Consider the following 22,300-nt stretch of genomic DNA (forward strand, 5'->3'; position numbering starts at 1 on the left):
ATAAAACGTGAATGCATGCTGGCCTTGCACTTCCCCTATCTTATACCTAGGTAGAAAAGAAAATCATTGTGGGATTATTCACATACTCTAAAAATCTCTCTTTCCAAAGTTAACTAAGCCATGGTTTCTATGACTCAAAGAAAAAAATTCAAAATGAAATAGGGAAGAAATTCAATTCAATTGTGAAGGGCTATGAAGAAAAAGGGAATTCCATAAATTACTTCTAAATGTGCACTCTTGCTTTCCTAGTCTTATGAACAAAAATATAAGAGAAACAGGCTGCTCATTTAGAGGGTTTATATCTACCACTGCATTAGGACAGATGAATAAGTCTCCATGAGTTGGGAATCTGGTTTTGCTACTTCTATTTGATTCCCCTTCTCACTGTCTTTCATGGGCTCCCCTTCCTCTTTCACCATTTAAACAGCTGAAATCTATGGAAGTTCACAAGGGGAGTCTCAACACCTTGGAAATCACAAAATTCTGTAAGTCTGTAAAATTTGGCTTTCTCTAGAAATCATCTGATTTTCAGAAATGTCATCAACCCACAAAGGTTAAGAATTATGGCCTAAAATATTGATGTCCACCAAATTCTCATCCTTCTATACCTTCTCTTCTCTCTCTACAGAATGGTTTTATTCTCCTGTATGATTTTCTGTATGATTTCATTCATTTCCATGGCTTCATGTAACACTGGTACATCCCAAATCTATATCTTTAAAGCTCTAAAACTACACCCAGCTGCCTCTGGATGTCTCTGCTTGGAAGTGCCAGAAGCACCATACAAGTCCAACATATCAAAACTAAACCATCTTCTTTCCCCCAAAATTGCTATTCTGTCTGTATTGCCTATTTAAGTGAATGGCCCTACTAACTACCAACCTAAGACAGAAAGCTAAATGTCATCTCAGACTCATTCCTCTTGCCTATTTCCTGGTCCCAAATTCAGTCACCGAGTTGTGTCCATTTCCTTCCTTCCTATTTCTCAGATACATTTTCTTCTCTCCTTCTTCCTTCTTTTTTCTTTCTTTACTTATTTCTTTGTATTCTCTTCTCCTTCTCCCTCTCCCTTTCCTTTTCCCTCCCTACTCCTCCTTCTCCTTTTCCTTATTCTTCTTCCTCTTCTATGACTACTTCTACTACTGATAAGTCCTTCTCAGACTCTCCTTTGCACACAAGTCAAATGCCACTTGGGCAAAATCTGGGGGCAGGTTTGGACAGGACATGGTGGTTAAGGTACCTATGACTGGTGGAAGAACAAGTTTATAAAAGCTACTACTCATTAATATCTTTTCTATTCATGCCTTCTCCTTCTTCACCTTTATAGCACTGGTACCTAGAAAAAGACCCATAATACAGAGAAACTCAATATGTTTTGTTGAATAAGTGATGCAACAATATAATTTCTTGTAATCCTTAGGCTCAGTTTTTCAGTATGTTGCCCTTGGGCCATCTGCATCAAGATCACCTAGGGAGGTCACTAAAAATGTAGTTTCATTAAGACACCTCAGACCTATTGGATCAGGATCTTTCAGGTAGCACTTGAGAATCTGAATACTCAGCACATACAAGTGTGACAACCACTTGTTTAGTACATTTTATCTCTAGAGCGTTTTGAATTTACTAAAAAGTTCCTAAAGAGCCATGAAGAATTATAAGACTATCGCAAACCTACAGGTTGATAAAGAAATGTATAGTGAATGGGTTTCTCATAGGTACTCCTTGGTACTAGGAGGAAAAATCACCTAGGTATTTTGGGATGTATATATTGTCATGGTGGGGTTTTTTTCATCTGAAGAAAATGCACTGTTCATTATGATAGCCACTAACCTCATTTGGCTTTTGAGCACTTAACACATTGAGCACTTAACACAATGTGCTTAACACAACTGAGAAACTGAATTTTTAATTTTATTTCATCTTTATTAATTTTAATGTAAATAGCCACGTGTTTAGTGGTTACCATGTCAGACAATGCAGCTCTAGAATTTTTACCTGAATTGCTTTATTTGGGCAGTAGATAATAATATATATTTCTTGTAGACCCAAAAAGCATATGTGTTTTAGGGTGTTATAAATTAAGCACCCATTCATTCATTTTTTAGCACTCGCTATGGGCCAAATATTGGAGTAGGCACTAAGCATAACATATGAGAAATGTAATTCCTCCTAATAAGAATTCCTGCTCACAATCTAACATGAGTGGCAAACACATAAACAGCTGAGGTACATCCTTTGCTTTCTATTTTGTTAAATTTTTTATAGGCTTAACCAGCTTTTCACCCCAGTAGCAAACCAAGACATAATTGTACAGCAAGCCATAATTAAGCACATAAAATAGTAGCAATCCAGGTGTCATCTTCAGCTTGTTTCTCATGCTCACTGCAAGTGAAAACATGGCTGTAATGTGTAGAAGTGTACTACAGTAAGGCTTTCCCACTGCCTAAACTTTCTACATTAATATTTAGCCAAGATATTCTCATAATATCAGAAGCCCCCAATATTTGATTAAGATCTTATTACCCAGGTCTAAAGACAGCTACAGTCTTAACGTCAGATAATTGCCTTTTGCAAAATCTAAAAAACCTGTTTGACCTGTACAAAGACCAAGCATTTGTTATTATAGTAAATAAGAAGAGCAGGTGCTTATTTTTCAGAGGGATTCAGAGCTGTCAATATTAGTGACCTCTTTGTGGCTTTTAGAGCTATTTTCTAACCCCCAAATGTCCACAGAGCTTTAACTCAAACAGCAACAAAATGGCAAAGAAAATGAATAGTATTGATGTGTTTTGTTAAATATTTGTTTTTTCTAAGTTTCAAAGTCAATGAACCTCGGCAGTACAGATTAAGTATACATCAACCTACAGTTATAAATGACCATTACTTGCAACTATCAATTGAGCCTACTGTCCATCCACTCTGAGGAGTAAACTCTTGAGATCTGTGGAGAATTTGAAATCATTTAAAAGGTTAAAATACCTGCTTTTGAGATGTTTCCAGAACCGAATTGGTGTTTGGTGTCGCCAGTGAAGCTGTAAGTAAGAGATTAACCTCTTACTTCTTAATAAGGCAAAACATTTGGCTGACCAAAAAGTTTTAGCAATAAAACATGGAAGCCAAAGGAAAACGGAGCCAGAGATGACTCCAAGTTCACAGATACAGAAAGAAAATGACAAGGTCAGGAAATAATCAAGTTTTATTGGGGATTTTCAGTGGGGAGAGGAAGGCTGGAGAGAACAATTAGTTCTGTGTTTTTCTGCCTTTCTAAGACTACAGCAAACGGTGACTTTCACCTCTTTGGACTATGATTCACATCTAATTTGAGATATTAATTGACCATTTTATATCTCCATGGAAACATCCTAAAGAAAACAGAGACAACAGGCAAGTTCACACAGCTAGTAAGTGATAAATAATATCTGAATTCAAAGCCTTTTTTTTTTTTTTTGAGATGAAGTTTCACTGTTATTGCTCAGGCCAAAGTGCAGTGGCACGATCTCAGCTCACTGCAACCTCTGCCTCCTGGGTTCAAGTGATCCTCTTGCCTCAGTCCCCCAAGTAGCTGGGATTAAAGGCATGTGCCACCATGCCTGGCTAATTTTTGTATTTTTAGTAGAGACGGGGTTTCACCATGTTGGCCAGGCTGGTCTCAAACTCCTGATCTCAGTTGATCCGCCCATCTCGGCCTCCCAAAGTGCAGGGATTACAGGCGTTAGCCACCACACCTGACCCAAAGCCCTTGTTTTTAACCACTATACAAACTGTCTCCTTTGATATAACTGAGAATGTTGATGAAACCATATGGTCTTTCTAAAAGGTAGGTATAGGGTCACTTTCTCATCACCTATCCAGTTTAATGCTATGTACGTGTACTTTCTCATCACCTATCTAATTTAATGCTATGTACATAGAGATACTCTGGTTTGTCTACAATGTGTATAATTTCATATTAATGCAAAGTTAGGAAATACTTGTAACTGAAAATAATGTCTATGATACGTTTCAAGAAAAGAATAGCTATTAAAATAATAAATTAGCTTTGTGTTTGCAAAACAAGATTACCTTAATTATGGACTTCCTTGAATGCAGATGTCCCTACTTTAAAGTTTTAACTGAGCCAAAATTGCTATTGTGACATGCAATGTATAGACAGACAGACAGATAGATAGATGATAGATAGACAGATAGATAGATAGATAGATAGATAGATAGATAGATGTTAGATAGATAGATAGAGAATGTTCATGGAAATGTAATCATCTGATCAGTATTCAAATATTCACATTTAATGAAGGCATTGAATTGTATAAATAGAATTCCCTAAGGCCATGTGGGCATAGTTTGAGATTTATCCGTAATAGAAATGTTTTCAATTTGTACGTGATCCTGAGAAAGCTACCATTTTTTACATTTATTTATATTTCTCATCTTTTACATTTATTTATATTCCCTATCTTTTCTTAAAGAAGAAAACAGGAAAAAGACTCAAGGCAGGAAAATGAATTTACTAATTTTTTCTATCTGGAAATTTCTCAAGTCAAGGCCTCTAGGAAATGTATTTCACTTTGGGCCTTTGGAAATGACAATTAAGATAGAACTACAAATCTGACATTCAGACCCTGAGACCTAAGGTGATGTCTCCATGAGCATCCAGCATTGAACAACTGTGTCTCTCGGTGGGCCTATGATGGAGTGTGGAAATGGCACACTCCTCAACGTCGCACCTTCATCTCCGGAGGGACATGAGTCAGCTGCCATAATCAGTGAACAGATTGGATGAGAGAGATCTCAAGACTTCATTTTGATCTAGAAATAGATACACAGACTGGTAGCATATGGCTGTCCTGCCATTGAGTGCAGTCTCAAACAGCAGGGTTGCGATACCATGGATACCACACCTCTTGCCCATATTTGCACTTAACATGTTATTCCATTTTATTTGTTTGCCTAAGGAGGAGGCAAATAGCATTTGCACTATGGCTTTGGCACATGAGTCCATCATGTTTAAATAATGGGGAAAATGGCATGCTATGTGCTAAAGAATAGTATAAACTCTCTGAAAGGAGAAAGAAGGAAGCTCCTGCAGGTGTCCAGAACTGCAGAAGCGATCCCTATACATTCTCTATGGCAATAGGGTCAGAATTTCCTGCTGTCTTATTTTCAAGTTCAGGTTCTGGAAGTTCATCTTTGCAAAAACACTTGCCTGCGGCTGAGACCACAACAACTGTGCCCCTTGATTTGATCCTTTACGTATTTGGCACTTTTTCTGTGTGTGAAAGGAACAAATTTCAAATACTGGACCTAGTAAATCTTGTGTGTTCTGGGATAGAGGAGCAGTATTGAGAGCAGAGAGCCAGAATGCTCTAGAGAAGAGAACTAACAGGAAAGATCATTTCTTCCGAGAAAAGGATTGTCCCTATTCCTCATTCTCCATGGGGAAGACTCTTGGCCTTTGCCACAGCCGTGGTTTTGGGCTGACAGGCATTGGTCACTACAGGAAAGCTCTCTGATGTAGGGCAAACACAGGCCAAGGGAAGAGGCAAGAGGGCAATAAGGAAGGAGCCTAAAGAAATCAGGAAGTAAGGGAGGAGGGAAACAGTGGGATCCTCTGTAGGAGAGAATGTGTGCAAATTAGGTCATTTTAGTAAATACATATCAAAAGGGACAAAAAGTTAAAAATGAAGGAGAAGGGAACATATGTATCTTATCTAGTCTAAGACATCCAGTCATTGTATATTAAGCCTACTGCCCGACTGGAGAATCACAGAAGTATCTGGCAGACAGCTGATGCCGGCCAGAGTGAAGCTTCACTATTAGAACAGGAACTGCTTGGAAATAGTAATTATTAGCATATGTTCAAGTTTAAGAGGGAAAAAACAGCCGAGACTACTCAAGTGTTTTTCTGCAGTTTTGCTGATGGTAAAGCACATTGCAAAAACTTGAATAGAATAAATTAGCATTGAATTCTTTTTTGAGGAGTCTTCAGGGGTTATAGAATTTTGGTGATGGCAGTCTGGCTATTCAGAAGTGAAAGATTTGAAGCACATGAAGTCTGATGTCAGAAAAAGTTAGAGGAAAAACTGATATGTAAGAGCCTACCTACTAATTGGAAAAACCAATCTTTGACCACAGATTAACAGAAAAAAAGTTGAACTTGCAGTCAGAAAAAAACCTGTCTACTTTCAATTCTAGGACTTACTGACTATGGCAAATATTTTAGTTTCTCTGAGACTCTTTCTTTATCTGTAACTGTAAATGGTGGTATGAATTTTCTTTTGTAAATGGAAAACAAATTGTACATTTGATTTTGTGTATATATAATATTTAATATATATTTAATTGTGCATTATCTGAAAGTTCCCTTAGCTAGTTTTGATTTTATTGTCAGATCTAAAATGATGAAATAGAGAATTCACTGCTAAAAGTGGTGCCCAAATCATATGATATATGTTAAATCTTGCCACTCTATTATTTGATATTTTTTATCAATTCTTTCTTTTTTATTATTTATTTCTTACCAGTTTTTCTGGTTTTGGTTTTTGTTTGTTTGTTTTTTTGGGGATTTTTTTTTGCTTTTTTTTATCACTGTCACTGTCTCAGAGAGCATTCTATTTGCCTTTATCTTATTGAGAACCACAGTGAAGTATGGGTCCTTCTAAATTAATGTCTTAGAAATGAAATTAACTAAATTTTGTTGGGCTTCCAAAAGTGCACCTCTAGGATGGTAGAGAATCTGGAATCCAGTTATGTAAAGAACAACAAAATGATCTGGGGATGCTGAATCTGAAGAAGAGGATTCTCAGGGGGAGATGTGAGAGTTTCACCAAACAATTAAGATGACATCATATACAGAGAGGATTTGATTTATTTGTCGTTGCTTCAATTGGTAGAACTGAGTAGATTTGGGCTTCATTTGGGAGAAGGATTTTGTTTCTTCTATAATGATTAGGTAAGAGTGGTGGAAAGAGCATGGAATTGTTGTTAGACATTGCCAAATTCAAATTTGAGTCCTGGAGTCTTAGATTTCCCAACTGTAATATGAAACTAATTATTGTATTGTAGAAGCAGTAAGTGGTAAAACTGTTGATTAGAATTCTTAATCCCTAAAGTCTAAAAGACAAATAAAAATGTATAACTAACAAGGAAATAGAGAAGAAAAGATAAATAAAATTTTGATTAATCTAAATTAGGACAAGAAAGGAGAGAGAAAAGAAATAAAAAGGTAGGAAATATAGAAAAAATAATAAGATTGCACATCAAACTGAAATATATTACTAATCATACTAGGTCTTAGTGTGCTAAATATTCCAAGTAAAAAACAAATGTCAAACTGGATACACACCTTATGTATGAAGATACTGAAAGGTTGAAATTAAATAGATGAACAGATAAACCATACAAAAAAGAAAGCTAGCGTAGCTATATAGCAGGTCTTCTAATAATGTTATTTCATTTCAACATCATTTCATTATAATATTGATGAGAAAAAATATCAATTCCCACTGGGGCCACAGTGTGTGCAGTTTGCACTTTCTCCCCCTACCTACATGGGTTTTCTCCCGGTATTCCAGCTTCCTCCCACATCCCAAAGATGTGCACATTCGGTGAACTGTCATATCTGCATAGTCAGTGTCTGAGTTAGTGTGGGTATGTGTGTGAGTGTGCCCTGAAATGGGATGGTACCCTGTCCAGGGCTAGTTCCGGCCTTGTGTCCTGGGCTTCCAGGATAGGATTCTAGCCACCTGCAAGCCTGAACTAGAATAAGCAGGTTGGAGAATGAATGAATGAATACGAATGACTGTCAAATAAAAATTTATAAAGACTAGGATAATCATATAAATGCATGACAATAAATGATGTGATATGAAAGTGCTCCGCAAGACTACCAGATTTGTGATGTTAGTTTTTGAACTGCATGATGCTAGGAGGTGCTTTTTACAATTTTCACTTTGTAAACATTTATTCCTTGATTTAACCCATTACCACTACCACTGCCATCATTCACGGATTCACCAAAAATGGAGTAAATAACGATCTTACTTGTTTTATTAGTCTTTATTCAATGTATGTATTCATTCAATTTATTTCAGTGTTTGATATTAGAAGTGTTTGGGATCTTTGTGTAGAACTCTGATATTTTTCTGACCAGAAATATGTTGTAGAGACTTAGCTCTTGTTTATATCAATTAGCCAATGGTTAAATTGGTTTCATTATATGTTGTTTTGCTCAGTCACAGTTTCCAAGAATCAGCTGATGTTAAGTGAGGACTTACTGTACTGGTATAAGATAATGTACATAAAAATTAGATGAATTAGATAAATTCTTCAAGACAAGAAGCATTAGGAAGTGCACCTAATAAATAGCAAAAATTGACTGAAAAAAATCACAAAGTGGGAGATTTTAACATATTTATTTCAGTAACTAATAAAACAGACAAAAACTCAGTAGGAATAGAGAAAACCTGCCTCACCTAGTTGAAATAATATAAATACTACATACAACAACTGCAGAATACACCCTTTTCATATGACTATTTGTATAGTCATTAAAAAAATTCAACAAACTTCAAAGGATTGCCCTCTAACAAGAATGAAATTAAACTAAAAATCAATAATAGAAACACCACTAGAAAACTCCCAAACTTAAGAAAATTAAGCAACAGACTTCTAAACCCATAGGTCAAATAAGAAATTGCAGTGAAAATTAGAAAACATTTTGGACTTAATGATAATGAAATTACTATGTTTTAAAACTCAGAAAAATGTTGCTCTATAATTACATTGCCTGCACTTGAGGAAATGAGGGGAAAAAATAATGGAAATTAAACTTAAAAGTGTATTGTGTGTGTTTATAAGGTGTGTTAAAATAACATATATATGTGCAATTTTTTGAAGACTTTGTTACTAGCATGCCACAGATATAGGGTCCTATTTACATAACTTCATGTAAACTTCTCTGGCTCCCCCAAGTCATAGTGTATCAGAGCAAGAAGAGAACTTAAATGCCAGTCACTCTTGCCTCCTCATTATACGAATGTGAAAATCAAAACCCTGAGAGTCAAGGGGCTCACCCAAAGTTACACAGCTCTTTAGAGAGAACAATCCCACAAGAGAATAATATCTGAGAAAAGGCTAAGTTCTCACAAAGAGACTACCCAAGTGCAAAGTGGTTCCAAACTAAAAAGTCAACCTTCTAACAGTGGGAGAATATAAATTATTCTACAACTTTTTATGAGGTAAAAATAATCTAATAAGCTTCATGATGTTCTAGTCTATATCTAGGATCAATAAATTGCCATTCTAGTTCATTTGAAGCTGCCTTGCATTTATTTCTTCTAGCCAAGGTTTGAAAGAGTTTAATTTAAAATCTGTTTAAAGGCAATAAGCAGGACACAGATGTAATAATCCCATAGAAGAACATTTTAAGAATGCAATTCTCTGAATGCATGTCAGAAATTTATAAACTCCCCATCAGAAATGGTGAAGATTTTTGATGATGAAAAACAACCTTGTCGAACTCTTTAGGACTTAAGGGAAATATGTGAATGGTGCTGTATTGGGAAATTAGAAGAGATAACCGATTTCCATGATGTGTTTACTCGATTTTTGCACATATGATCTACACTACATTATTAAAAGATTCCTGTAAGATTAAGAGATGAAAGTATTCTAGGTGGAAAAGCCAAGAGAGTTAATGTAGGTTCATACTGAGAGAAGGAAAAAATTAAGGCTTCCTCCCTTATTTTGGCTGTTGGAGATCTCAGCAGAGATTTTATGATGAAAGATGACACAGTGCAGGCTGGATATTTATTGCAGAGCTGTGTAGCCACCATGGTCTTTACCACACCCAGATTTTCCAGGCTGTTCACCATTGCTGAATGGAAATGGCATCACATGACTTTCACTCCCACATTAATCTGGACAGAGACAAGCAACTGCCATGATTTATTTCCACACCCATATCTGATTCACATGGTAATATGGAAGACATCTGTTACTTTCATTTGTTGGAGGTTAAAACTACTTCCTATTATATAGATTAATTATATAACTAAACATATTATAGCCTGAAGCTGGTGTTAACATAGCCACAGTTAATAAGTTGTGTTAAAATTATATTAAAGGGAGGCATCATTAAGTGTTAAGAGTCTGGGGTAACATCTGGACTCTACCACTTATAACCCAAGTGACCTTGGGCATGACTCAGCTTCCTCATCTATTGGAAGGGATGATAAAATAATCTCTCCCTTATAGGATTGTTGTAAAGATTCAGTGAGTTAATATGTATCATGCACCCTTAGAACAGAGCCTGACATATTGTAAGCACTCAGCAGATGTTATTAGCACCGTATTTTATATAGTGATATTAATAAAGGGAATGACTTATAAAACAGTGAATTCTAGTCAAAAGGTGGGACTTTAAATTCTTTTTGAAAAATCACACATACATCCTATTTTAAGAATTGACGTTTCTTTTTTCTTTTTAATTTTTTTCATCATTTACGGTAAGAGACATTTCTTTATTGGCCAAAAATTACTAAAGTGTGTTTGAAATGAACACCTCCCCTCTTGCACCTTTAATCACATACCATCTCCCTAGAAAATTCACATACTTGAATTATGCTAAAAAAGCAAAATGGAAGGAAAATGAGAGAACAACTTAGCATTTAGGGATGTAGAGACGATGAGATGAAACAGATCTAAGTTAAGGTGGCAAACATAACTGAGAAGTATGACGTGAGATATTGGCTACACCTAGTACAACACAATCAGTTTTAACTTGGGCAGTGTACCACGTTTCCAATCACAGGTATCCCTAGGGAGTTTAGTGTGTGTTCTAAAATAAGTGCATTCCTTCCATTTGGTCTCTCTCTCTGTGTGTCTCTAATATACATGTTTATATTTTTTTTTCAATAGCGTCTCATTTAAAATAAGGCATTTAAAAAGTCAAGTTATATACTGTAGCAATTTATTGCTAAAATATATTTATCTTTTTATTTAGGACTGGAGAAGCTTGCACAGAAAGGAAAATCATTGTCACCTTTAGCAAGTATAACTGGAATATCACTATTTTTGATTATATCCATGTGTCTTCTCTTCCTATGGAAAAAATATCAACCCTACAAAGGTAGGTTAAAATGACAAAAAACAAATTTGAAGCTGTATATATGTGTACTAAAAAAAACCTTACCATTTTTCTTCTCTCTTGATTTTAGTTATAAAACAGAAACTAGAAGGCAGGTAATGCATCTGTTTCTATGAAAATAGTTGTTTTCCTTAGATGCTTTTTCCTCAATTATTATCCCTGACAAAAATACCTATTTTGTCTTTTCAGGCCAGAAACAGAATACAGGAAAGCTCAAACATTTTCAGGTAATGGCCAGGCTGAAAAGGGCTATTATCAGTTTTAATGTATGTTAATTAGTTGTGTTAATATTATTATAAATTATTAATGTAATATAATTAATATGAGCTAAAATTAATATAACAGTCTCTTACCTTTGAGTTAGTGCCTTCACTTTACAAAGTGCTGTCTTCTGTATTGGTTTTATATAAGTCACACAAGTCTATAATATCAGGCCTGGAAGGCACTCTTAACTCCATTTTACAGCCAGGAGAACTAATGATCAAGGAGATTAAGTCACTTGTCCACAGTCAGTAGGATCAAAGAAATTAGTTCTGCTAATTCATTGATCCTATTATTATTTCAAAATGCCAAAGGGTTCTATCACTTTGTTCATTCCTAAGGTAGGTTTCATGCTGGCAGCTCCATCCCAAAGAGAAGAGGAAAAGAAGGTTTGGCAGGGGCCAGGATTGCTTCTTTGTCCCCACTGTAACCCTCATTATCATCAATATTGACTGTACTGAGTTATTATAAGTTAACAAAGTTTTTGCTCAGGCCACAAAATCACAGGGAGCCAAGTTTCAGTTTTATATATGCCACTTTCCCCTCATGTCACCTTAGGAAAATTATTTTTCTTAACCACAACTTCCTCTTCTATATAATAGGGATAAAAACTTCCCCCTTAAGGTTGCTATGAGAATTAAATAAAATGATATAGGTGGAGTGCCTGATATGATGCCTTGATGTGTAATAAATGTGGGCCTTCTTCCTCTTTTCTAGCCCTTCCTGACTTATAAGTGACAGAATGTCAGAGCTGGCAAGGGCCCCAGAGGATATCTGGTTCCTCCTAACCACCTCCCCTGCCATCATTCTATAGATGATGGTTTATGTGGATTGATATTGTAATGTATTTTACTTTTTATGTATGGGAAGCTTCAGTTAGCTATTTACTTTTTTTAGTTCTGATGATCTGTTACATCTGTTAGATCTGTTAGATCTAACGGGGTGCAGTCGATATTACGGGTGGATCAAGAACTGGTGTGACCTTCAGGCCGAAGCCCTGGGTGACCATGAGTCTCTGGTAACTGTGAGTTACAAAGGCCGAGGTTGCCCACCTGTGTGTATTTAAAGATATATCAGGCTATTTTCACGTCTGGCTTTAAGAATAATTGTTCCAATTCAGTTTCGATTCTCAGCTTCAGAAAGAGTGATTTCCAACACTGCTTAATGGCAATACGACTATAGGAATTAGGAAATGTTAAATTCGTTTTGTACCTATACCATTTAAAGCAGACAATAAAGATAAGTTTTACAAAGGTTTAAAAAACAACAGCAAATCAAGGCATTTGGTTTGTAAGCAGTATTTGTTTTACATTTCAGGCCATGAAGATGCTCTGGATGACTTCGGAATATATGAATTTGTTGCTTTTCCAGATGCTTCTGGTGTTTCCAGGGTTGGTTTTCCTAGTGGCTGATTAACCGAGAAGTAGAATTCTGCTTCACCAGAGGTGTAAACAGCATTTGTTTAAGCACTGGGCAGTGTGGTCAAATGGCTGCATTACCCATTACTGCATTAAGCAGTGTTGACTTACTCCGTAATGAATGGCATTGCCAGATTTGGGAAGCTAAAGCATCTTACTTCGCCTTTATAAGTAAATCTAACACAAATAAGGAAGTTATGCTAATTCATAAATAGTCTTTACCTGGTAATCTCAGTGAAGAGAGAACTAACTAGGTTGAAAGTCAAGAGAACTGAATAAACAGGCTGGGCGTGGTGGCTCACATCTGTATTCCTAGGGCTTTGGGAGGCCGAGATGGAAAGATCACTTGAGCCCAGGAGTTTGAGATCAGCCTGGGCAAAGATCCCATCCCAACAAATATTTAAAAATTAGCCAAGCATGGTTGTGCATGCCTCTGATCCCAGCTTCGTGGGAGACTGAGGCAGGAGGATCATTGAGCCCAGGAGTTCAAGGCTACAGTGAGCCGTGAACACACTACCGCACTCCAGCCTGGGCAGCAGAGTAAGACTCTGTCTCAAATAAATAAACACAGAATAAACAGAGGATCAGAAGACCCTGATTTAAGTCATTCTGCATCACTTGGGTGACTGCAACCCATCACTTTACTAAACTCTCTCTGTTCCTCAGTTTTCCCTTTATTGCCCCCTCATATCTTTTGACAACATTGCAAAGACAATTGATCACACCCTTGAAGATACCTCATGCTTCAGAAGGAAGTTACCATATAGGCCCAAAGTATGCAAGTATACATCTTTATTATTGCCCTAAAGGTGCATGAGATGGCAAGGGAGCTTTCAGATAGTTGAAGTGATTTCAGTCCGGAAAAAAAAAAAAAAAAAAAAAAAAAAGATCTTTTAAAGTAATCAGTTTTGCTTAACAGACATGCAGAATGTTTCTCTGAGCGAATCAGATTATTAACACTTTTATAGATTTGTGTAGAACCAAGTTTTCCTCTGCTTCCTTATTCCGCTATGAGAGTCCATTTGAGGAAGGGCACCATAAAAACAGATTACTTGCTTCCAGGCATTCTCATTTCCATTTGTTAAAAAGACTATTTGCCATTAGGGAATGGTGACTTCTCTTGTTCAGAGGATTCTATCAGCGTATAAGGTTTATCTAGTAAGCTTCCTCGCCACAAACTTTATTTGAGAAATGTCATGTGAGTAATGGAGAAGGACTGATTGGATTTCATCCTCCTTAAGGGTGAGTCAGTAACAGTCACAGATGAAGCAAAGAACTACTGTGCAAAGGCTTTGCAATACCCTATTCAGTCTCAGGCAGAACTGGCTCATCTTCACTTCCACAACCAAAAGACAAAAACAAATATTTGACGGATCAGTTATTTCAAACAGCTTCTCACGATGGCAGAAAGCACCACTCTGAGGTGTGGCTTCAAATTGGAGAGCAGGAAACTGAAGAGCTAAGACTTATAATTGAATTTTTGAATAAGAAGTTTCAGTTTTTTAATTTAAAATAATGCAAACATTTATTCCTAGGAATTCACTGGAAAGGAGTGAGATTTGTGTGAGAAATTTTAAATCTTACCATGTGATTAATCACTACTCAATTTTGGAATTTTACTGGGAGGACCTCAATTGGCTCAAAATATTACAGCCCTGAAGAACTTGAAGCAGAGAAATAGGGGCTTTAATTACATAGCAGAAGCCCTGCTTATTTCTGTCAGAAACAGAATAACTTGATTTGGAGCCATGTCCATCTTCAAAGCTGCAAGCTCCTGAGGAATCTGCTGAGGTTCTTAATTGGCCATGGCAGGTGCTTTGGGGAAGAAGTGAGAAATCAAGACCAACAACCAAAGGAGGAGAATGAGGACAGGGACATGAGGAGGAGGATCTGCATGAGAAGCCAGAATGGCAGCTATGTATATGTAGCTATGTAATGGAAGATTAGCAGCCAAATGCAATGGCCTTTAGAAGAAAAGGAAAGGTGATAATAAAACCAAGATCTCAAAACTGAAGTTGAGAAGGGAAATAAATTAAATTATTAACTTTTTGAGATTTTTAAAATCAAAATAAGCTAGGTGCCACGGTGTGCACCTGTAGTCCCAGCTGTTCGGGAAGCTGAGATAGGAGGATCACTTGAACTCAGGAGTTCAAGACCAACCTGAGTAACATAGCGAGACCCTGACTCAAAAAAAAGATAATCAAAATAATCTCTTGGCATATTGTGTGGTATATATACAAATGGATTACTTCTGTCTCTACCCATTGTACATTTCATTGTCCATTTAGCACCTCTTTCAGGAGTTAGACAGAAAGCAATTGCATTAACTGAGCAAGCTTATTATTTAACAGCTCTAATATTAGGTTAGGTGAGTAAGTTGGTGATCATCAATAGATTGCTTTTACCGTAGCTCCTGAATACCTTCATACAACAAACATCAAGAGCTGATCTCAAGGATAGATTTTAAACCAAAATTTCCTTGACACAAAAATGACAGAACAAATCACATATACTAAGGTTTCATGTTAGACCTATAGCAAGTGGAATGGAAATTAGTGGTTTCTAGAAAAACAAAAAGCTAAGATGTTCCACTAAAACCTAGCAGGTCAGATTAACATGAGATAGTGAACTCTTCAGAGTTATCAACAGCAAAGACCCCTCGAGGTGAAGGTGTATAAATATGAAGGACTGAAAGTGGACAGAAGTAGGATTAAAATAGGAAGCACTTGGGATGGGGAGGAAAACTAGACTTCAGCTAAATAATTGGGAGGGAGTGTTTATAGGAAGAAGGAAGTTATGAAATATAAGGAATGGGAATTAATAAAACACAAATACCACTTTTAATAAAAATACCTGTTGGTTTTTACCAGCCATAAATACACTATTCTTTGCACATTCACCCAAGCATTTAGTTTTTACAGTCCATTACTACATTTAAACCAAAACATTTTCCTTTGAGTGTTCCACATTCCTTGGTACTGTCTTTACTTATTTGCAATATGATGAGGGATTGGGGCTGTATATTGTTCTTTCTTTTAAGCCACACTTGTGCACATAATTGGCAAATAGTGTCAAAAGGGTAACTGAGGTATAGAATAGATAATGATATATGCTATCTGATTCTAAGATGTCCTGATATCTTCGCTTTTGCTATTTTTTCTTTCTATAATATTTCCTTTACAGTACTGCCAGCTTTCTTCTTAAATGAAGAAAAAAGCCATAGCTTTGTCAAGCTATCCTTCTTCTGACCTTATAGCTATGCTGCTGCACAAACTGCCATAGGGTAAGTGCAGAAAAGTGTAGCAAGGAGGAAGTCAACTTTCTAGGGAAGATAAATAGTTCTAATTCTCTAATCACCACTACTGCCAGTTGTTTTCAACTATGCAACATAGTGGAAAAACTATTTACTAGTCTTGAGATAATTTATTTTTAATGTGTCACATTTTCTAGATTCCAAGCAGGTCTGTTCCAGCCTCTGATTGTGTATCAGGGCAAGATTTGCACAGTACAGTATATGAAGTTATTCAGCACATCCCTGCCCAGCAGCAAGACCATCCAGAGTAAGTATGAATCTGCATTTGATGGTGCTATGGAGAGGCTAAGCATTTAGCTTTTGCTTTCCCCAGAATTGATTAAAAGGCACAGAAGAAAAATACCAAAACAAGAAATTATAGCTTCTGTACATTTGAACATACTTCCCCACCTGAACATAATTTTGAGAAACAAAACAGGCAAACACATAAATATCTTCGAGGGCCATGCACTTGGGCCAGCAGACTAGATACAAAACTCTAGAATCAACTTTCTCTTGTGTACATTACTTTCTCACAATATTTCCCCAAGGGATCCACATCTGGGTATGAAAAGAATGTTCAGGCTAATTCTGTAGCCATCTTAATGATTACTTAATGATTTTCCAGTGGCTATGGAAGTTTTAGAGCCATGATGATTTGTCACTAAAAATAGGACCAGTAAAATAAAAGCCTACAGAGGATCCACAGCACAGTCAGCACCAATGCCAATCCTGTTATTCAAAGTAGCCTATTCTCAGTTGAGTGGAACCCCATTGAGGACTGGCCTCTCACCAAAATAGGACAAAACCTGTGCTGAGGACAAAGCTGGGAACCTATTTATACAGTTAAGCTCAAGGCTGTCACTAAGAAGTCTCCCTTTCCTCCATGCCATGGAGAAATAAAGCCTACGATCTTTTGAAATAATAAAATGAACTTCTCTTTTTTGTGGGCTATAGCTGCCTGCAGTCATAACTGCCACAGATCATGTTCCATCATTTCTTTGTCACTTATTGACTTTGAAAAGAACATCAATAACCACATACAGAAACTTCCCCTCTGGCAAAATAAACTGTTCCAGCAAAGTAATTCTTGCACACTTCTGGGTAAATACCAAAAATAACAGCTGGGAGTGAACAAATCCAAGGAAAATCATCTTATGGGGAGGAAACCTAGTCCTGGGGGGACTGTGCGTCATTTAAGGACTAAATAAGTGGCAATATACTTCAGAGAACCTCATCAGAGAAAATTTACCTAGAGTCACATAAATAAGGAACAGACTCTGATGGAGCTAGGAACTTCTAGTTTGAAAAAAAAATGTTGTAAAGCATTGCATTATCAATCTAGTAGAACACAAGAGTAGGATATTATTACATGATATTTTAAGAATAAAAACTCTAAAATGATACCTAATTCTCTTTACTGTCTATAATAGAAAACTAGGAGAAGTTTGTTTGCTGTTAAATATAAGGCATTGAAAGAATTTTGAGATTATGTCTCCTTTCTGAGATTTAATCTAATTTGTATCCTATTTAAGTTCATTTGTTTTTCTATGTATCCTTTCTTCTAACTATCAATTTTTCATATTAGAATGTAAACAAACCAAATGACAACTTGGGGTTTATCTTTTAAGATTATTAAGAATGAAATAAATTTTAAGTCAAAATTGTGAATATGGCAGCTACAATTTCAGAACACAAAATAAACTGATTGGGTCGTTTTGCATGTCAAAAAACTGATTCTTAAAAAAAAAAAAAAACACCCTTTGAAACTAGATGACTTTTAGACACTAGCAAAATCTTTTGACTTTCTTAAGAATATAAAAGTTTATTTCATAAATAAGATTTGAGAATTGAAAACAAAGCAGAAATGTTCTTTTTCAGGCATTCAAAACTGCTATTTAAAAAGTATTCAAAACTGCTATTAGGACATGCTCCTCCAAAAGGCAGTCACCCTCAAGACCCCAGCTCATGCTACCAGCCCAAACTGAGTGACATCTCCACCTCCCACAGCCTCTCTCTTCTCACCTTCTTCTTCTGTCTTCTCAATCTTTTTTGTGTTTGTCAGTTCATCTATGTACATCTTTGTCTTCCAGTGGCTCTCTTCTTTTACCTTCATCCTTTGAATCCCTCGTTTACTGAGTCTACCCTTCTCTTTTCCTCTCTTTCTCCATAACTGTCTCCCTTATCCGTAATATCCTTCTTAAAATTTTCCTCCTCTGTCTGTCTGCCAGCTTTATCTAAATGGGGAGCCAATATTTTCTAAAGTGTTATTTTATTTGAATTCAGATTTATGTTACTAATTCTAAATTTTTTTAATAAATAAGTGAAATGCTCCCTTTTTCTTTATCAGAAACTATTTTGCACTTATTTTACTTATAATCAATTCACAAACATTTCCAGGACATTTACTATGCGCTAGAGCAAGACATTAAATAAGACTCGATCTTTTAAAGATTTCATAGTTTAGTGGGCTGCTGTTTACTTATTTTAACTAAAGATCAGTGATTCTTAGTAAAATAAATATTTCTCAGTAGAATAAATGCCACCTATAGATGCAGAGAGCATTTTTCTTTCCTGATTATCTATGGTTTTATTCTCCTCTAGGTCCAATTAAATTCAAAGATCAACTTCATGAGTAATGCATTATTATAGGTGGTTGGTGAATCTCTCCCATCTCTTATTCCCAACTTGAATGTGCCAGCTCTGGGGAAAGAATCCTAACTTCACTGCTTTCTTTTATTTGGCAGTCACTTCTGAGTAGGAAAGACAGCCAAACAATTTTATTCTTTGGCTCTTAGACTGTTGTAAAATAACAGTGTTATTTTCTTTACTTCATGTGTCTATTACCTAATTGGACTGCTGTTTAACAAATTGGTAAATTGGTTTGTGTTCATATTCTAGTACTCAGCCCAATTATTTATTTAGTGAACTTATGGCTGGATGTATTTCAATGTTGTCTATTGACCTCATTAAATGCTCTTGGTAGGGTTTATATTGAACCCAAGACTGATGTTAGTATATTGAAAACAGGACATTCAAGTTAAGTAAACCTTTAGTTTCAAAAGTAAATTATCTACAAAATTTAATAATTGCTTACTCTTATATTTATTTGTTGATAAATGTAATTTTCTTGAGCTAGCTCCAAACATTCATCTAATTTGTAGCCCTGGAAAGCAATAAAAGAATTTAAGGTTCTTTTACCTGCAGACCTGAAAAATCTATAGAACTGTTTACATATTTTGTGTATCTCTTCACTAGGTGAACTTTCATGGGCTAACCGGTACATTCGAGTGAAATTTTGAAGAAACATTTTAAGGAAAAACAGTGGAAAAGTATATTAATCTGGAATCAGTGAAGAAACCAAGACCAACACCTCTTACTCATTACTCCTTTACATGCAGAACATAGGCATTTATGCAAATTGAACTGCAGGTTTTTCAGCATATACACAATGTTTTGTGCAACAGGAAAACATGTTGGGGAAATATTTCTCAGTGGACAGTCTTTCTCATGCTGACGGGGTTTCCTCATAACTTTTGTATGAAATATCTCTACAAACCTCAATTAGTTCTACTGTACACTTTCACTATCATCCACACTGAGACTATCCTGTCTCACCTACAAATGTGGAAACTTTACATTGTTAGATTTTTTCAGCAGACTTTGTTTCATTAAATTTTTATTAGTGTTAAGAATGGTAAATTTATGTTTCAATTTTATTTCCAAATTTCTATCTTGTTATTTGTACAACAAAGTAATAAGGATGGTTGTCACAAAAACAAAACTATGCCTTCTCTTTTTTTTCAATCACCAGTAGTATTTTTGGGAAGACTTGTAAACACTTAAGGAAATGACTATTAAAGTCTTATTTTTATTTTTTTCAAGGAAAGATGGATTCAAATAAATTATTCTGTTTTTGCTTTTATGTGGTCTTAATTCTTTGTCTTGTAGAGTAAAAATATTACATAAAAATCGGATTGTAGACATTGGTTTTTTAATCCTTATTTCCCAATATGCAATCAAGTCTAGATTATAGGGAATTATAAAAATAAAGATCTTGCTCTCTCATGGCCTATTATTTTAAATAGAAGAAAAGAAATCTTAAAAATAGAATTTCTTTTTTAAAAGTTTCAAGCAAGCCACTGTAGGTACATTGCCCCTCCTGCATTTTCACAGAAGCACATGGTGAAAAGAAAATTAAGACTTTAGTCCCATGACTCCTTTCTGGTCCTCTCTCTCTACTACCCTTATATATTGTTCTGTTGGAAAAGTCCATCAGTTCTACCACAAGTATTTTCTTCTACATTTAGCAAAAAAAACTACTGTATCTGATTAGAAAAGAAATTCATGCCCCTTGTAAAAATATATGTGTACTTGGAAATGCAGAAGATTCACCATAAAACAATTAAAATCACTTATAATCTTACTCCTCTGTTAGCATTTCCCCAGATTAGTTATGTACATATTTATTCATGCTCCTTCCAATTCCAGAAAAGATTCATGGTAGCTCATATAAATGCATAATATCACAAGATAAAATATGCCCAAAAAATAAAGTTGATAAGGAAAACAGGATGAAGGAACAACGAGAGGCAAAGCAAAAGCAGAAAGAAATTAAGAACCAGTATGATGAAGTCCCCTTCATCTGTGAGTATTGTTTCATGCGGCCAAGATCATGTGCCATATACAGGTATATATCTAAAGAGTGGTTTCTAAGCTGAATGCAATTTGTAAGTAGCAGTGCCAAAAAAAAGGTTGCAATCCAATTGCAGGGCCAGAAGAAAGTAAGTCAGTAAGTAAACCATCCACTCCAGCTCCATCCACCTCTCCCTTTCTTTGTCAGTCTTGTGCCCCCCTCCTTCCTTGGGGGTGTTCTCTTTGCTAATGCAGCTCTTATTTGGAGGCCAGACGCTAACGACTAACTACAATGAACTGCAGCTACATCTCTGTCTTCCCCTTCCTAAACCCAACTCTGAAACACTTTAATCCACAGACAATCTTCAACAGCCCTTTCTGAAAAGATAATAATACGTTCACATGGTTCACAAATCAAAACTCTATTTTAAAAAAACATGCACTGAGGTAACTGTGTGTGTTAGTTTTGGGGTTTGGTTTGGCTATTTTGTGTATACCTCCAGAGTTTCTCACCATAAACCAAAGAAAATACAAATATATATTTTTATTTTCTCAAACTCATTTTTCAATTACTTGTAATTCCTCTCATTTCTCTATCTCTCTCGCACACACAAAAATACACGGACTCCCTTAGCGCGTGGTTCCACTCAAAGTGGCAAGGAATTGCTGAAAGCAGAAATGTGAAAGGATTAGAATCCAATTAACTTTTGCTGTCATTGGTGTGTAACACCGGATGACTCAATGCTTTTTTAGTAAATGAGGATGAAAGTTTCATAAATTAATCAAGGTTTCCAAGGGAAGTGATGAACCAAAACCCAGATGTTCACCTAATTAACAAATTAATCTTTAAAAGCCAGCCTAAAGTTCTTTTCTCATTACTAAACAGAATCATAGCTAGTGTTAGTTTTTTAACTTTACATTACCACTTCTAACTTGGAACAGAATCAAATTCTTGACACTTATTATTTTTAAAGAGTATATTCTACTGATAGACTTTTATGCAAAAAATTAAAATACCTACTACTAAAATATAGTTTTCCTTGGTTTTCTGATGTGTACTTCTATGTTAATAAGACAATTTCAGTTAAACTGCAATATAGTCTGAGACATCAAGGTCCATATGATCCTTCAATTGCACTAGAGCATGTACATGAAAAGGTGTTCTCAAAATAATAAAAATTGAGTGACAACACATTACTTAGCATATAGGTGGCTATTTCCCTATATTTTACTTAAACTTATTTTCTAAAAGTTCTTATTTTCTGCTTCTACATTACTATATATAAGCATGTATATTCCTATATCATTCTTACATAGTCCTCTAAAGTTCATGTTCAAATATACATTAATATAGATCTTTTAGTTTCACAAAGCAATAGGAAAGCAAAACTATCTTCCTCATCGACACAGAAATCAGACACAGCATTTGGATTTAACAGTGTTACTCTCCTTCCTTCTCATCTCCTAGATACACTGTTTATTGTGATTACCATATTAAGCTTGAAGTTTATTCAACTTTCACATCCATGACTTCTTTTGATCTTCACA

General features: G+C 35.7%; 1 protein-coding gene across 6 annotated transcripts in view; it reads left to right on the plus strand.

Annotated features, from left to right (window-relative positions):
* Nucleotides 1-20,132, plus strand: part of HEPACAM2 (HEPACAM family member 2) — a 43,202-nt gene extending 23,070 nt beyond the window's left edge. For 3 of the 6 annotated variants that reach the window (XM_054559480.1, XM_024249847.2, XM_002818259.4), the window contains 6 exons: nt 11,003-11,128; nt 11,217-11,241; nt 11,336-11,373; nt 12,725-12,798; nt 16,276-16,385; nt 19,376-20,132. In XM_054559480.1, the coding sequence (XP_054415455.1) occupies nt 11,003-11,128; nt 11,217-11,241; nt 11,336-11,373; nt 12,725-12,798; nt 16,276-16,385; nt 19,376-19,379 (377 nt within the window). In that variant the 3' untranslated portion in view covers nt 19,380-20,132. Of the gene's footprint in view, nt 1-11,002; nt 11,129-11,216; nt 11,242-11,335; nt 11,374-12,724; nt 12,799-16,275; nt 16,390-19,375 lie in introns of those variants that run through there. The other 3 variants (XM_009243013.3, XM_054559479.1, XM_009243014.3) reach the window with 2 other exon arrangements.
* The last annotated feature ends 2,168 nt before the right edge of the window (nt 20,133-22,300 follow it).

The sequence above is a fragment of the Pongo abelii genome, chromosome 6 (genome assembly GCF_028885655.2).
Source record: "Pongo abelii isolate AG06213 chromosome 6, NHGRI_mPonAbe1-v2.0_pri, whole genome shotgun sequence".
Lineage (NCBI taxonomy): Eukaryota > Metazoa > Chordata > Mammalia > Primates > Hominidae > Pongo > Pongo abelii.